General features: G+C 33.3%; 2 protein-coding genes across 2 annotated transcripts; one reads left to right on the forward strand and one right to left on the reverse strand.

Annotated features, from left to right (window-relative positions):
• Nucleotides 1-19: 19 nt before the first annotated feature.
• On the forward strand, nucleotides 20-3,285 carry LOC21390105 (protein MSP1; the record flags this gene model as incomplete). Its single annotated transcript, XM_010114301.2, has 9 exons — nucleotides 20-88; nucleotides 199-695; nucleotides 782-860; nucleotides 951-1,094; nucleotides 1,274-1,842; nucleotides 1,927-2,065; nucleotides 2,168-2,236; nucleotides 2,359-2,496; nucleotides 2,890-3,285. Coding segments are annotated over 9 exons (1,818 nt in total), but the record flags the coding sequence as incomplete, so codon positions are not given.
• A 1,093-nt stretch (nucleotides 3,286-4,378) lies between these two features.
• LOC21390106 (reticulon-like protein B4) lies at nucleotides 4,379-6,973 on the reverse strand. The gene is made up of 5 exons (XM_010114302.2): nucleotides 6,532-6,973; nucleotides 5,727-5,907; nucleotides 5,452-5,593; nucleotides 4,960-5,029; nucleotides 4,379-4,839 (listed from the first exon to the last, which is right to left on the reverse strand). Exons 1-5 carry the CDS (start codon nucleotides 6,740-6,742, stop codon nucleotides 4,679-4,681), a joined length of 765 nt encoding a protein of 254 aa, XP_010112604.1. The 5' UTR covers nucleotides 6,743-6,973; the 3' UTR covers nucleotides 4,379-4,678.
• Nucleotides 6,974-17,589: the final 10,616 nt, after the last annotated feature.

Consider the following 17,589-nt stretch of genomic DNA (forward strand, 5'->3'; position numbering starts at 1 on the left):
TTTTTCTCTCTTTTTGTGTTTAGGTGCTCTCAAGCGCACAAGCAGTTGGTCATTTGATGAAAAGCTACTTATACAATCTATCTACCGGGTAATTTCATGTTATTTATTGTGTTGAGAATCTCATCAGTTAACAACATTTTGTAATTCCTTATTTTTACATATCTTGATCATTGAGACAAAAACTGAATTCCCTTACAGGTTTTGGTTTCGGTTTCAAAAACCAGTCCCATTGTGTTGTACCTCAGGGATGCTGACATGTTCTTGTCAAGGTCACAAAGAATATACAACTTATTTCAGAAGATGTTGAATAAACTATCCGGATCAGTTCTGATCCTGGGCTCGGAAATTGTTGATCCCAAAGACGAGTACGGAGAGGTGGATGAGAAGCTTGCTGCTCTTTTCACCTACACAATCGAGATCAGGCCGCCCGAAGATGAATCACACCATGTCAGCTGGAAATCCCAACTGGAGGAAGACATGAGAATGATCCAAGTCAAGGATAACAGAAACCATATCATGGAAGTACTATCAGCGAATGATCTAGATTGTGATGATCTGGACTCAATCTGCATTGCAGATACAATGGTTCTCAGTAACTACATAGAAGAGATTGTGGTGTCAGCAATTTCTTATCACCTTATGAATAACAAGAATCCCGAATACAGAAACGGAAAGCTCATTATTCCTTCGAAGAGGTAAGGTTAGATCTTGTTTTTCTCTTAAACATCTTATGTGATATAACATTTCACATGATCTTGATGTGTCTTCCTCTCTGGAACAGTTTGTCCCATGGATTGAGTATATTCCAAGAACACGGTAAAGATTCATTAAAACTAGATGCTCAGGTCAAAACATCCAAGGTTTGTTTATATTTGCATCTCTATGTCCTCTCTTTGGTATGGAAGTGTGAAAGTAACATTCTGATCTGTCTATTTCTTCTCCAATCACAGGAAGCAGAAAGCAAAGAGACTGTTGGCACGAAACCAGAAACGAAAGTTGAAAGCGGTACTCCTGAAAACAAATCTGCAGAAGAGACACCAGCTTCAGTTACAAAAACCGACACTGATAATTCAGTTCCAGCAGCAAAAGCTCCGGTAAATCTCGCGAGTCACTCATAAATTTCCAGTTCTAACTTTCTTATTTTGATTAAGAAACTTGAACAAAAAGTAAATTGTAGCTCAACATTTCTGGACAAAATTGTGATCTCAACTCGTGAAGTTAATGTAAATCATAAGAGTTTCATGTTTCTGCTGTATGTGTAACTTCTTAACAGGAAGTACCACCTGACAATGAATTTGAGAAGCGTATTAGGCCAGAGGTGATACCTGCGAGTGAGATTGGAGTGACATTTGCTGATATTGGTGCCTTGGATGAGATCAAAGAATCCCTTCAGGAATTAGTAATGCTTCCTCTTCGACGCCCCGACCTCTTCAACGGAGGCCTTCTAAAGCCTTGCAGAGGAATACTTCTATTTGGGCCTCCTGGAACTGGGAAGACAATGATGGCAAAGGCCATTGCTAAGGAGGCAGGAGCAAGTTTCATTAATGTATCCATGTCCACCATCACTTCAAAATGGTTCGGAGAGGATGAGAAAAATGTCCGAGCGCTCTTCACTCTCGCAGCAAAAGTTTCCCCTACAATTATCTTTGTAGATGAGGTTGATAGCATGCTCGGGCAGCGCTCAAGATCCGGGGAACATGAGGCCATGCGGAAGATTAAGAATGAGTTCATGACTCATTGGGATGGGCTCTTGACAAAACAAGGCGACAGGATTCTTGTTCTTGCTGCAACAAACAGGCCATTTGACCTTGATGAGGCAATTATAAGGCGCTTTGAGAGAAGGTATATAATCTGCTTTGAAGTTTTTTAGAATTAGCCTTGGACCATGTTTTTATAACATATGTTTATGTTATGTGTAATGAACAGAATCTTGGTTGGGCTTCCATCAGTGGAGAACAGGGAAATGATATTGAAAACTATACTTGCGAAAGAAAAGGTTGAAGAAGGACTAGATTACAAGGAGCTTGCAACTATGACAGAAGGATATAGTGGGAGTGATCTTAAGGTCAGCATAATACATATATATATATATATATATATATTTTTTTTTTTTTGCTTGCTTACTGCAAAATTAGGTGTTGCTGACCATTACATTTCTGCCATACAGAACTTGTGCACGACGGCGGCTTATAGGCCTGTTAGGGAGTTAATACAGCAAGAAAGATTAAAGGATTTGGTGAGTGTAATCATTTTAAATTATACATGTTTCTCATGTTTCTTCTTATATTAAGGTTTTTTTTTCGATGTTACATATGTTGGAGGACATATAATGCTAATGAGCGCCTTTTATCTTTGTAGGAGAAAAAGCGGAAAGCCGCAGAGGCCCCTAATACAAAGGAAGCAGAAAATACCGCAGAAACAGAAAGTGGTAAAGAGGAAAGAGTAATTAAACTCAGGCCCTTAAACATGGAAGACTTCAGACAGGCAAAGAATCAGGTAAATACAACTATCGGGTAAATTGTAAGTGGAAAGCTCTAAGATGTGAATATTAAATAATAAGCCTGAAACATATAAAAAGCTCAATATAGCTCCGATACCATGTTAGATTTATCAATTCTCCCAGCTCAAGTTAGGAAGCGGACCAATAATAGTTTTTATAGTCTAAATATGTACAATTTGCCTCCCTATCTAGGATTATGTTCCTTGCAAGTGTTTTGAAGCCTTGCTTTTAACACGTTCCCTTAAAAAAATATATATATGCAATGTTTTAACGTCTCACAGCAAGGGATAGATTTCATATTTGATGTGTCATATTGCCCTTCTGTATTCAATCTCACTTTTGAACGACTTCTTATTGGAATTCTATCTCATTTTCGAATCGCATTGCAGGTCGCTGCGAGCTTTGCAGCGGAGGGATCTGTAATGAAGGAGTTGAAGCAGTGGAATGATTCATATGGGGAAGGAGGGTCAAGAAAGAAGCAACAGTTGACTTATTTCCTATGAGACTGGAGATTACCGCAAACACTGCGCATAAAAACGAGTTTAGCATATGAATGGTTAAACCTTTTTCCTCGGACCTAAGCTTTCAGAGGTAATGCGGTGAATAGAAGTATAAGACAAACAATAAAAATCTAGCTTAAAAATTGAATTCCACAGTTTTTGCCTCAGTAATGGTTTGTAAACCGAATTGTCACTTTATTAGTGTGTAGTTTAGTTTACAAAAGATGTTAACATATATTATGTAATATTATGTCCAATATGGGAATAAATGCAAGTAGTTGATCATCTGGATTGTTGTCAGCAAAATGAACAATGCAAGGAAAGGATCAGCCTTCTGTTAAGTGTGTATTACATTTTTCAAGTTTGGTGCCAACAAAAAAATACTTGGGAAAATGGTAGGGATTTCAAATCGTATATCATTTTCTTGTGGTAAATCATAAATGATGTGGCGAGTAATTCTGATTTTTCATTTTCTTTTATTTATGGAGTTAAAAAAATAAACTACTGAGATTTCCCGTTTGGTACAAAAATTATATTATGTATCGTTAACCGTTCATTTGAATCGTGAAGAGCAACATCTATCGTGGACATATTGCCACGTTGTTGTGGTTCTAGAACTTTGAAGAAACGATTATTTTATGATGACTTTCCAGTTATTTGTTCCTTTTTTTTTTTTGGGTCCAAAAGATGATTCTACAATCTGCAATAAGCATTACGCAAGCGATTGGGCGATTTCGCAATGAGATATGGGTGTCAACAATGCTGCGGTAAGCGTGGATTAGGGTGTGTTTAGTTCGCTGATTCAAATTTTTCAATTGAGTTGATATATGATATTATGTGAAAAATTTTTATTGTCATAAAAAAATTAGATGTGATTATTTTTTAAAATTTTTTACTGTAACAAAACTCGAATTCTAAACTCGAATCGGTAAAATAAAACAATTGTCCATTTTATGATTAGACACCTTTAATCAAAGAAATTACCCCAACAATAAAAATAATACGCGATCAAACTTGTTGAAAGTGATTATGAGATCATGTTCACGTATAATTTTGTTAATTGTCTACAACTTATAGATTAGCCAAGTGCTTTAGGTAAAAACTTGGAAAGATTCTATTTTCCTAATTGATAATGTGATATGAAACGTATCAGCCACAAAAGAAGAATAAAAAAAAATAATTCGTATGAATTTTCTCTTTTGTAATTGTCGTCACGTCCTATGCAGAAAGTCCGAATTTGGGGATCTGCTAGAATAAAAATCTTTAAAATAATTAAAAAAAAAAATTCCCCATCATTTGTCTGGAAAAAAGAATTCAAAAGATCATTTCAGGTAGCATTCAAGCGTAAATCTAATAGAAAAAATACGAGCATTCGACAGAAACAAATTTCAAATTTACATTATGCTAACACAAGTACGCAAATTATATTTAGTTCTAGCAAATTCCATGAGTAACACAATATACGCAGGAAAAAACAAGTATAGAAAAAGATTCCAGAAAAACCATCCAACCACAATGAGAACCCAAACACCTGGAAAAACAAAAGGAGAGAGGAGGGTTCTAGCCAATCATGGATTAAAAAGAAAAGCACTTATAACAACACCCCGCAAAATACAGCTACCCAATATAACATTATATAAGTCAGCAAATAGAAACAGGCGTGGTCAGATCGACCGCTTCAGTCTTTCTTCAATGGCCCCCTAGGAAGCTTACTCAAAACCTTTGCATCAAACACTTTGTACTGCTTCTTGATCTCAATAATTGCCTTCTCAGCAAACGGATCCACCTTGTCCTCGTATTTCTCATAAATCACCGGCACGGTAAAAAGCAAAACAAATGCTGTATTGCAAATCAGAAAACACGAAATGCAATTATCACAGTAAGAATTCAGAAGGGTTAACTAATATGCATATACTTCTTAACAAGGGTGCGTGTGTGGTAATAATATAAGTTCATTACCTGTGTAGAACAAGGTCAAGAAGTTGAACAAATTTCCCGCTACAGACAGAACCCACAAGCCAGCAATCACCTAATTGACCACAAAATAAATAATCAAATCAGAAAATGTATGTTTGTTAACCAATAATCATGTTAGAAGTTAGATAATCAATTCTCCCAAAAGTTTAAGGTGGTAAGAGCTGTTCTACTGTTAGAATTTAGGACTTATTCACTTCGTTGATTCGAGTTTGTAATTCAAATTGAGATGTGATTTTGTGTGAGAACTTTTTACTGTAGCAAAAAAGTTAGATATGAATGTTTCTGAGAACTTTTTACTGTAATAAAAATCGAATTTTAAATTCGAATCGGCGAAATGAACGGGGCCTAAAATGATAAGAACCAAAACGAAGACTTTATCGCCGATGAATTATCAAAAGGAATCCGAAAAGTTGAGCTGTCGCTTAAGTGTAAAGCAAGGTTTCAAGACAAACAATTGGGAAGTAATCAACGTACGGAAAGGAACTTCTTCAGATCTCTCCCTGATGCGATTTCGCGTAGGATAGCCAAACCTCTATTGATCTCAATCCTAAGCGCGGCAGCAACCTGCAGAACAGGGTCCTCGGGGATATAGACATCCGGCAAGCGGGGTGGAGACCTAAACAGAAATAATTGGGGCGTCAAACAATCCACGAAAACTATGGGGAAAACAATGGACGTGACAATAAATGAGAAGTTTGGAAACACTTTCCCAATAGACGTGACAATAAATGAGAAGTTTGGAAACATACTTGTTAATGAAGGTTGAAGCGTTGGACCACAAGAACAACAAAGCGAGAGCAAGAATCAACAAGTGGCAAACAAGTGTGAGCAAATGGTATTCAACCAATTCAAACAGTATCCATATGACCGTGGCAACTCCAAGCACTCCTGCAGATACCTTCTTGTTCCTCCACAAGAAAATATCGGCCGCTGTGACATGAAAAGAATAAATGTTAATGGAAAACTTTGAAAAACCCAAAAAGTTCTACAACTCGATAACTTACTAGAGCCCCAAAAAAAAAAATCAGAGCTCATTTTTCACCTTAGAAAAAAAAAATCACTTGTTTCTATCTTTTTCATGAAAAAGCTACACATATAATCCAACCAAAATAAAAATCCAAAGAGAAAGCAACATAATTGAATTATTGCGGTTTGTTAATACTAAAAAATTTCCAACCTTGCAGAAGACGCCATAGCCTTACAAAATTAAACTTGTAAAAAAAAAAAAAAAAAAAAAAAAAAAAAAAAAAAAAAAAAAAAGCACCGACCTTTACTTTGAACTAAATGGGAAATCAAATAAAATCGCAGAAAAATTAAACATTTAAAAGAACAAACAATCAGATCCAGATAGATTTCATCCAAACAACCAAAATGCAAAGAATTTCCAGTACGTGGACTTTGGAAATCTCATTCGAACCCCTCAATTTTCTGATCAAAACAAATCAAATGAAAAGAATTTCTAATCCAAAAAATAAAATAAAATAAAAAAGAAAGGGAAAAGGCATGAACAGCAACATAAGAATACTATCAGAAACCGAGAGATCGCGAACGTACGTTTTCCACCGCCAAGGACCTTGTGCACGGGCTTCTCCCTCCCGAAGAGCCTGTAAATCTTGGACTTCAATGACGAGGACGACTGCGCTTCGCTTTTCTTGTCGTCGTCGGAATCGGAGGACGACGACGACGACGACGAATCGTGGCCGTGGATCTTATCGGTTATCTTCTCCAGCAACGATTCCTCGTGGTGGTGCTGGGTCTCAGCCATGCCGATTCGAACTCCAGAAACGCCGATTCAAATCAAATCCCCGTTTCGAAACCGATGATAAACCTCTACGATCACCGTCTCTCTCTCCTCTGTTTTCCTCGAAACCAAAGAAAAAAGTCTTTTCTTCCTCGTTATCACTGTCCTTTTAATAGTTGAGACTCGTAACAGATTATTTAATCTGACCCGTTAATTTTCGGGATCAGGAGCTACGTGGTTTGTTTCCGAACCCTATTTTTCATTTGATTTATTTTGGGTTGTGAGCGCTTTTTTTTTTTCCCCCTGAATTATTAGTAATAATGTTAGAAAGCTTCCCTGTCTAATAACTAAAACATTTTAGTTATCACGTGATTGTCACGTTATTACTTTCATCAATTTTATGATTGTGACTGAAAAATGAAAGCTAAAGGAGTAATTTTTTAGGAAAGAAAAATAAGACCGAAATGACATGATACATAATTTAGGGGCTAATATTGCTAATAAATTTAGATTACGTTGTTTTCACAACTCGAGTTAAAAAATAGAGTTTTAAAGTGAATTTTATTTAAAAAAAATATTATAATAAAAAATTAAATTTAAATTTTTATATAAAAAAACACTAAGTTGTGAAAAGAGACGTAAGATTTCATTTATTTCACTGATTTGAGTTTTAATTTTAATTTTGTTACAATTAAAAGCTCTAATAAAAAGTCACATTTAAAATTTTTTTTTATAATAAAAAATTTTCACATAAAATTACATTTAAACTCAAATTAAAAATTTAAATCAACAAACTGAACCAGACCTAAAATTCTCTGGATTTAAGGGTTCGTTTGGTTGGAGGATTCAAACTATGTGATTCGAATCATTTTCGATTTACGTGTATTTTTTGTGACAGAAAATACTGTAGCGAACCACGAATCATGATTCGAATCAGGGGACGAATCCCTCTGCCAAACGCAAGTATATAAGGTACAATACCATTTTTAATAATTTTTTCAAAATTTCAAGAAATAATGACCGTTCGATTGTCGACCAGTTCGGCATTGATTCTGTTACGACGGCGTTCAGATTTGCCTGCGTTTTTTGACTAGAAAAGCGTCGGTGAGATTTTAAAATCAACGGGCAGGTGACATAATGGTGTCTCATAGTGACACGTGGAGGAATGGGCTGGTGATTTCTTGGCTGGTAAACGACCGTCGATCATTGATTATATAGAGCAAAAGATAAAACTAATAATAATAAAAAGAACCTTAGCTCTTAAGCAAAATTTGAAAAGGACGGATTTGAATTTATCAATCTGTCTGAATCTAGAATATGGCTTCAAATTTAAATTATGATAAAGCCCAACTTAAGTATAATTAATTAAGGACGATTGTGCAAATTTTTTAGTGCCAATAGAATGCAAAAGATTGTTATGATATAATAGATTGGAATCCATGACAATAGAATATGACGGTCTAACATCATTTATTTTACCGATTTGAGTTTTCAGTTATAGATTTATATAGTAAAAAAACTCTCAGAAAATATCACATTTAACTTTTTCTACTACAGTAAAAAATTCTCATAAAATGTCACATCTCAACTCGAATCCGCAAAATAAACGAGAAAAACTATTTGTCTAATCTTATATATAACAAGTAATTAAATGATGAAGTACCGTAGGAACCATCATTATTTCTTATCGATAGTAACTGTTGTTGTAGTCGTTAATTTATGATCGGAAATATTTATGACATGCTATTAAATTTTTAACACACACACTTACAAATCAGACCATTAAAAAGTAATTTAATAATTAAAATAATAATTCATACTAATAGAAAGAAAAGACAGTTTCTATCGAAGAAATTACCTATGAAGTTTCCTAAATTACCTATGAAGTTTCCTAAACTAGTCAACATATTTGAATAATCGTAATGATCAATATGCACCATGAAAATAAAGGACAAACCAAAAGAAAAGAAGTTGGATTCCTTTCTATGAACTATTTTAGATTGAAACAAAATGACCTAGCTTCCTTGTAGCTTGAAATAGTTAAGGAGTTTTGACTTTCAATTTGCAATTCTCTTACAAAGAGAAGTTTGTTGATTAACTTCCCATCTAATTTTGGTAGAACAGACTTTAGAAAACCATGCAAAGATACCAAACCTAATCTCACACACATGCAAAGATACCAAATATATGTGAACCCCACACTTTTCCCTAATTTTTATAAGCCAAATGAAAAAAAAAAAAAAAAAGGGATATATCTCATGGGACACTTATATGGATAAAAGAATAATTTACCTCAAGTTCTTCTAACCATAAAGCTACAAAATTGGGTGGGACAGGACAAAAGCTCAAGGATAAAAATGCTAGCTCAATGTGGAGCCCCACTAGACTTTTGTGCCAAAGAAGCTTTTACTTAAAAATTTTATCTCTCATTTTACCTCCCAACATTTTTTTTTTTTTAACTTATACGGAGTTTACTTTAATTTTTTGCATTTTAAGTATATTTATATGTCAAACTTAAAATTTCATAAAGCAAACACAAATTATTTCAATACAGAAAATAAAAATTCACCTCAAAATTTCGTAAAGCAAAAACAAATTATATTACTTCAGAAAAAAAAATTCATAATTTTGTAGATTTTTTTACTAAACTTTAAAAATGAATTTATTTGAAATTAGAAAGAAAAATGAAATAAATAATAAAAGGAAGTAAAAGACAGAGACAAAGAATTAAAAGGAAAAAAAAAGACAGTTGCACTGTTATTTTAATTCGAAATTTTAGCTTAATTCATGCTTTAAAAAAAAAAATGTATTGGAGATTAATACTTGCTCCAAAAGCAGTTGAGAAACTTTGACAAACGACCCTACACGCTACTTCTTTCAAGGGGAAGCATCACCAAAAAGTGTACTTAACAATGAGAAAAGCCCAAAGTAGAATGGACCAAAGGACAAATAATAGAATGCACCCTCATATGATTAACAAATCCTCAAAGCCTAAGTGCCTGTTCGGTTACATTTTTAAGTTATAGTGATTTGAGTATAGATTTTAAATTAAATTTAAATTATAATAAGTTAAAATTGTAACTTGAGTTTGTATTTAGAGGTGCACATTTGAGTTATGATTTGAATTGAGAATCTATTTGAGTTGGTCAAAACTTGAATTTGTATTTAGATAGCATTTTAATAAAAACTCAATAGTGATGAAAAATATTAATAGGATATATGGGTGGGGTTTTATCCGTCTCTTTTTTGTGAATGCATAGAAAAAAAAATCATCTCAATCGAAAATAAAATGAAAAAGTTATGACGTTTTTAAGAATAGAAAAAATATTGTTCATTAACTTGAGTTTGAGTTTAAGAATTTAAGTTGAAGGGGAAACTTAAACTCAGATTTTAATCTCAAACTCAAGTTACAACTTAAGTTCAAACTCAAATTTTACAAACGAACATAAACTTAAAAAAAAATTATGACTTGAGTTCAAATTTTTTTTAGAGTTTTACTTAAAAAAAAAAAAAAAAAAAACAAGCCCTATAACATCCCTGTTGTGTTTTACAGTAAAGGCACATTAAAAGCATGGCAATTGGAGCTAGACAACTTTTCTGTGAGACAGTTCTCAAGTTAATCTCAGTAACTCTATAATATAGTGCCAGCCTGTTAAATGAAATAATTAAGTTACATAGCAGAAAAGTGCCACTCAGAAAAAAAAAAAAAAAAAAAAAAAAAACCACCCAAAAAAAAAAAAAAAAAAAAAAAAAAGCCATCCACTTTATCATCTAAAGAGTAGAAAAGAGAAAATTGGTGAAGATGCAATGCACATATAGGATTTAGTGGGAAAAATGGCTTTCTATGGCAGTGATGCTGTTTTGAATGAATATGAATATATATATATATATATATATATATATACGAATAAAATCTATACAAAATTGACGGTTCAAAACATAACTCTTCCCATATTGTATTTTTTTATACTCTACTGTAGAATCCCTATTATTATTATTATTATTATTATTTTGAAAAAAAAGGCGCACGCACACATACAAAGACACATGTAAAGAAATGCAATGTACGGACTTGAGTGAAAGCACATGCCTTTACAGAGAAGCAGCAAATATCTTCATTATGATCAAGTCATCTCACGGATTGGAACTGCTTTTGCCTCAATGAAATGCACTACAAGATCAAGGAAATGATGTTGAAGCGTAACAGGAGAAGAATATTTGATTTAATGAAGGTTAATTAAAAACTCGTGAGGGAATGACGATTTGAAGATCTAATAATTTTCTGGAGTTGGTTTGGTCCTCAGTTTTTGGGTTAAGCCATAACACTATTTATCCTCATTCATAGAGCCATATTGCTTGAAGTTTAAGCCTTCAGTGATTGGATTGGCCCGTTGTCCCTTGAATTAAGGTACAAGAAAAGTGAAAGTAAGACTCTCGTTTAGTTCGCTAATTTGAATTTTTAATTTGAGTTGAGATGTAATTTTATGTGAGAATTTTTTACTGTAGTAAAAATGTTAGATGTTATTATTTTTGAGCGTTTTTTACTGTATCAAAACTCGAATTCTAAACTCAAATCGGTGAAATGAAGGGAAATTTTTCTTGGGAATTACTTCAATCCAATTGATCTCATGGAGTACTTCGTCCAATTGTTTGTAGAAATTAACGAAATATAAGCTTGTCGTGTACTACATCTACATATATATACACACACACATATTTGGGCAGAAGGTCTCAAAAATTACATATTACTTCAAGGGTCACAAACGTAAGGCCTGTGAATAGTAAATGGTCTGTAAAAGGCATCTATTAAATGAACAGTAAAATATATTTTCGATATTTATTTTACATACCATTTACAGGCCATAGTTGATATTGACCAAATAAATAGTACGTATCATCTATAGCAGTTTAACCTTAATGATGAGAATTATCCACTTCTCCAGGCCGGAGAACTAGATAGTTGTAATATTCATAGAACAAGAAGAAAGTAGATAAATACTTTTAAAATGCTAATTTTATTTTTCTTATTTTTTATTAATATCTTTTTTTAGTTAAATAATTATATTAATTAAAAGGATATTAATCATAAAAATTCAGTAAAATAATGTATTTAACTATAAGCGAACGACAACATATTATCTAAACGACAGTGGTTAAAAAAATGCCCGGATATGACATCGCGTTAGTGTGACAAATTACTCATAAAACGGCTGTACTTTATTTATTTACGAATCTACAAATCGTATTAAAAACGACAATAACAATAAAAACTATACTAAGGCAATGACACATCTTACAAATGATAGCACTTCAAACTAAAAATAACAAGGACCATGGATACGTCTGTATATCTCGGCAAAAAGAATAATAAAACATAATAAATAGAAAGGAGAGAACGACATCATTTTTAGAAAAATAAAATCTTGTTGAAACGAAATAAAAATTAAAAAGAAGGACAATAAATGAAAAGGGGAAAACGACAACACTTAGGAAACAAAGACACCTCCTTCAAACGACACAAATCTTACGGATGATAACTATACTTTATAAACGACAAAATAAAGTAAAAATGACAATGACATTGGAAAGATGGAGATTCATCCTATAAACGACATATCAATTATTAGTTAAACTTATAAATTTTTTTTTCCCAAAAATGGCAAATAATAGCTAAAAGGGCAGTAAATTCTATAAACGACAATTAATTTAGGCAACGACAACAGCTGGAAAACGACATAATTTCTAAAACGGCAACACATTTTACAAACGACGAAGACATATCAATTATTAATTAACTTCTACATGATATAATCTTTAGCACCCAAAAAAAAAAAAATCTTCAATCAAAAATTTTCAAGGGTTCTCCAATTACGGATAATCATATTAATTTTTTTTAACTTCTACATTTTTTTCTAAGAAAAAAAAATGTTGGAGGATTAATATTATTAACTTCTTATAAAATCAAAGGTCTAAACTCAATCAAAACTGGTCTATCCTTTCACCAAAAAGAAAAATCAAAACTTCCCAAGGGGATTCACAGTAACCAAACATATATTATAGCATGGGAAAACGTCATTAAAGAAGACAACAAAATAAGAATAACATGTCATTATAACCGTACCAACAAAATAGATCAGAATGGAAAGCAAGGTAGCATTATGATCATTACCTCATTTCTTTTGTGTTGAACTGAAAATTATCGAAAATAGCATTCAGATTTTGTCTCTCTGTGAAGTTCAGAAGTAGCTCCTTAGACTTAATAACAGACTTTAAAAAAAATAATAATAAAAAAAAAGGTTTCTTCTTTAGTTTCAGGACTTTCAACGACCACAATTAGCTTGACCAGAAAATTACTTGCACGATGCACATCTCTATAAATGGTTTTTGCTTTTGTCAACTTTAACCCTGTCGAATTGCCACATTATCATTATTTTCAAGACAATTGCGGTAATGCCATGTGGGCATTTCCGTCATTTCAATTCCGGGGGCTTTTGTTCCCAATCGTTAATTTTGGAATATTTTGATTAATGATTCCTCTGAGGGCTTTTGATTCCACGCTTGGAGAAGAACAGAACATTACAAGGAATATGCCTTGGTACAAAGCATGACCCTAGATAACCCACCAACTCCTCGAAACTGGAATTTGGATACCGCAGGCCTTAGCCCACACTATGAGCTGGGTCGGAATTTTTACAGCCCAATCTAAACACTGCGAGCAGTCGCAAAGCCCGAAAATAATTTTATGAGAAAATTGTGTAGTTTAGATTATAATTTCTACCCTTTTAAAAAAAACTACCCCTCCAAATATTTTTCTGATATTTTAAATAGGAATTAAAAGTCTAAAATATCCTTCTCTCTCTAAAAAAACAATGAGGATATTTGGTTAGAAGATTCAAACCATGTGATTCGAACCGTTTTTGATTTACGTAAATTTTTTATGAGAGAAAATACTGAAGCAAATCATGAATCATGATTCGAATCAGGGAACGAATCCCTCTACCAAATATCCTATAAATTTTAATTTTTAAGACATTTAATTCATAAATTTAAAATTATTTTTATTTTATATATTTTTTTTATAAAAAAATATTATAATAAATTAAGAATTATAATTTAAATTATCACACGAAATCCTAACAACGTGGTATTTATTTCAAATCAACCTCTCTCTTTACCTTTATTACTTTTCTCTCCTCTTTCCTTCTCCCACAATAGGCGCTCGCGTCCGCCGCCGATCCTCGCCGTCGCCAGATCCTGCTACTCACGCAAGTCTATCTCATTTCTTCGCGTCTATATCCGACTTCACTGATGCGAGACATCGCCGGATCTTCGATCTTTTCCTCCGATCATCATCTCTGCCTCTCTTCACCGTGCTTTCTCTATTCGCCGAGCCCCTCTCTCTCCGCCGCACCTCTAGTTTGCCGTCGCGGTCTTGTCCTCGTTTCGTCAGGGCATGTTCACTCTCTTCGTTGGTACGAGAAAGGCTCTATGGAGCCAGCCCCGTCACCAGATCTGGTCAGATCTATCTCAAACGCGAAGAACGGCGTCAATCTCTTGCGGAGGTCCTTGGCATTTCTACAAGAGTTTATTGTCAAAAACAAACAATAACAGGTAAAAGATACGTGATTTTTTTTTTCTCGGTGTAGCTATAGTATGTATACATCTTGTAAGCTTTGGGAAGATTACATAATCTGTAGCTTCTCAGTTTTCATAGCCTACCAATATCTTGGATTGAATAAATCGTTGTTGATTACTTCGGTTTACTTTGCAACAATCTGAGGCCAAAAAAAGGAATTATTTTGTCCTTAGTACTCCTTTATTGTTTAGAGACGGTACCTTAGACCTTAGCATATGGATGATTATATCTTTTTAGATGTTGTCATATGAATTGAAGTTATGCTTGAAAATGTTAAATTCCAACACGGGAAGATTTTGAGAAGATTAAGTTTTTTATCCATGGGAAGATTTTGATGTGTTATTTTGGTACTAATTTTTCTCATTTTTATTGTTCAATATTTGTTTTGTGTTTGGATTATTTTATTTCATTATTGTTGCCTTCAATATGGTGATATTTGATTTAAAAAATAAAATAATCTCGTAGATTACCGTTCATAATCTGATAGACTATAAATTATAATTTGACCGTTATGATCCGAGCTAGCAATCGATAGTCAACTACTGGTGTAATATGGTAGATTATGGATTATAACTTATCAGGTTATGAGGTTATGAGTAATAACCCGTTGAGCTGTAATTGGCAGCCAGCATAATTTGTCGAATTATGGATCATAATTTGACAGATTATGGGTCATGACCTGTCACGCTATATATCATAACCTGACAGATTATGACTTGCGCTCATAATTGGTTGTAGGCTGTCGGTGTAATCTAGCAGATTATGGATCATAATTTGTTAGATTATGGGTCATAACGTGTCCGACAATGGATTATAACCCCCTGAAAGCTTATGATTGGCGCCAGAGATCTGCTGGCAATCGGGGCTCCGCCGACCGGCGACTGCGTATTCTGTCAGGTTATGGATCATAATTTGATATACTATAGCCGGTGCCGGTGTAATTTGTCAAGTATGGATCATAACCCAATAGATTATGGACAGCGGCCAGTGTAATCTGTTGAGTATGGATCATAACCCGATAGATTATGGACAGCAATTGGTGTAATCTGTCAGGCTATGGATCATAACCTGTTTGGTTATAGCCGGTGGCTGGTGTAATTTGTTAGGTTATGGCCGCGGGCCAGCTGAACACCCACTGGCAATAGGAGACCCATCGGCGGCCGGCTGACGATGGGAGACTACCGACATATCTTATATTTACCGATAGACCATTGAGGGTAACTTTGGAATTTTAAAAATGTTTAATTTAACTATTTTCATTATTTTAATTGTAAACGGGTATAAATCAATGAGCTAATCTTTGAGACTTAGAAATTGTCGAGTTTGGAGGGTATTTCCCATTTTTTCTCAATTTTTAATGGGGGCACTGAAAAAGAAATGTTAGAGATAATTTTTTTAGGGATTGTCTTCGGTAGGACCAGTTTTTTGATCATTGGATCTAGTCAAAATCAAATGAGAATAAAAAAGTATGCAGAGCAGACAATTTTTTATACAAATATGACGGTTGAAAAAAGCTGAAAATATGAAACTACCGATATATCTCATTTTCTAATCTTACGGGAGAAACTCTCATTTTTTTTATTGAACGGAGGCATAATTATAAATTTTAACTATTGAGTGGGAATACAGTTGTAATTTTTCTTACGAAATAGATGCACAATCAAAATTTCATGTAAAAGTTAGACGTAAAATTTTAAAAATGCGAGTGGCCCCCCACTAACATAAGAGAGCATGACATGACTTTATTTGTTTTCCTTGTTAAGGTTTTCAGTTTGAGTCAGTTTCATTTGATAGGTGATGCGTAATGTATAAACAATTTATTTCGTAAACAATTCATATGTTATGTAAAAATAGTTGATCTCTTATAAACTTATCTGAATATATTCTTATATTTCTTTTCTCGAACATAAGACATTGACATGCTAGGATGGGCGCTTTCTCAGGTGAATAGTCTTTGGAATGTTGATTTTATTTGATTGTTTATCCCTTGAAAACAAACAATGTTATATGGCATTGATGTTGCTTAACACCATCCACTAATAGAAGGTGGATCTCGTGACGAGAAGACTCACAAGTAAAACTCCACATTCTATTAGTGATGGTTCTTAGCACCGATGGTGTCCTTAAGTATTTTTCTTTAGAAACTCACATGCAGTGACAAAACCAGAATTTATTGATAGGGACCAATTTTTTTTTTTAATCAAGATTATACTAATATTTATGGACTTAATAAAATTAAATATTTTATTTTTTAAAATCTAAATAGCTAACCCAATAAAATGTAGAGAACTATTAATTTAAGAAGGGGTCTAATTTAATTATACACATACCTACTATATTTAAAAAAAAAAAAAAAAAAACTAACCCCCCTTCCCCTTGTCTCTGTCAGTGCTCACACGAGCCGTGAAAGTGATTTATTTCAGAAGCCCTCCCAATTTTCATGTATATAAACCCTAAAGAGAAAATAACAGATTCTACAAATTACATGATTTATTAAAAGTACCCCTTTTATAAAAATTTACCTCTTGACTAATTTTAATTTAAAAAGTAAAAATATATAAGTTAATGTTAAGGGATAAAAATATGAGTGGAATCAATTTTTAGGGGTATTTTAAAAATTGTCCTCAACCAAAATGTACTTTTTCTGCAATCCGTTCAATCTCCAATACATTACTACTTTCAGTAGACATATTATTTATTGGAAGTTTAGTTTATGGATTCAAAATTATAATTTAAAATTATTTTTAGTTTACGTGTATTTTTTATGAGAAAAAATATTGTAGTAAATTATAAACTATGATTCAAATTATGATACGAATCTTCCAACCAAACGTCCCCTTAATTTTTACAAATAGATCCAATCTTCTTATATTCCAATCCAAATCACCCTCTGATTTTGGAGTACCCTGCCCCACATTTTGTGCCACTGAGATTCTGGGACCAGGGAAAGACATAATGGTACTTGTATGATTTTCTCTTTTCTCAAAGAGATGTGGATTTTAGCCTACTTAGTGGACCTTAAAACGATTATTCAAGCAAATGGGGTCCACAACAAAAGCCCTCATTTCTCCCCTCAGCCCAAAGAATTGTGGAAAAAGTTGAGAGGAAAGAAGAAAGAAGATAGTAGCTTAAAAGGTGACACAAATGAGTTATAAGGCACCTTTTTTTTTTTTTTTTTTTTTTTTTAAACCCCCACCCAAAAGGGTCTGAAATTTTTTAATGTCACTTTTTTTGG

Source organism: Morus notabilis, unplaced genomic scaffold (assembly GCF_000414095.1).
Source record: "Morus notabilis unplaced genomic scaffold, ASM41409v2 Scaffold1168, whole genome shotgun sequence".
Taxonomy (NCBI): domain Eukaryota; kingdom Viridiplantae; phylum Streptophyta; class Magnoliopsida; order Rosales; family Moraceae; genus Morus; species Morus notabilis.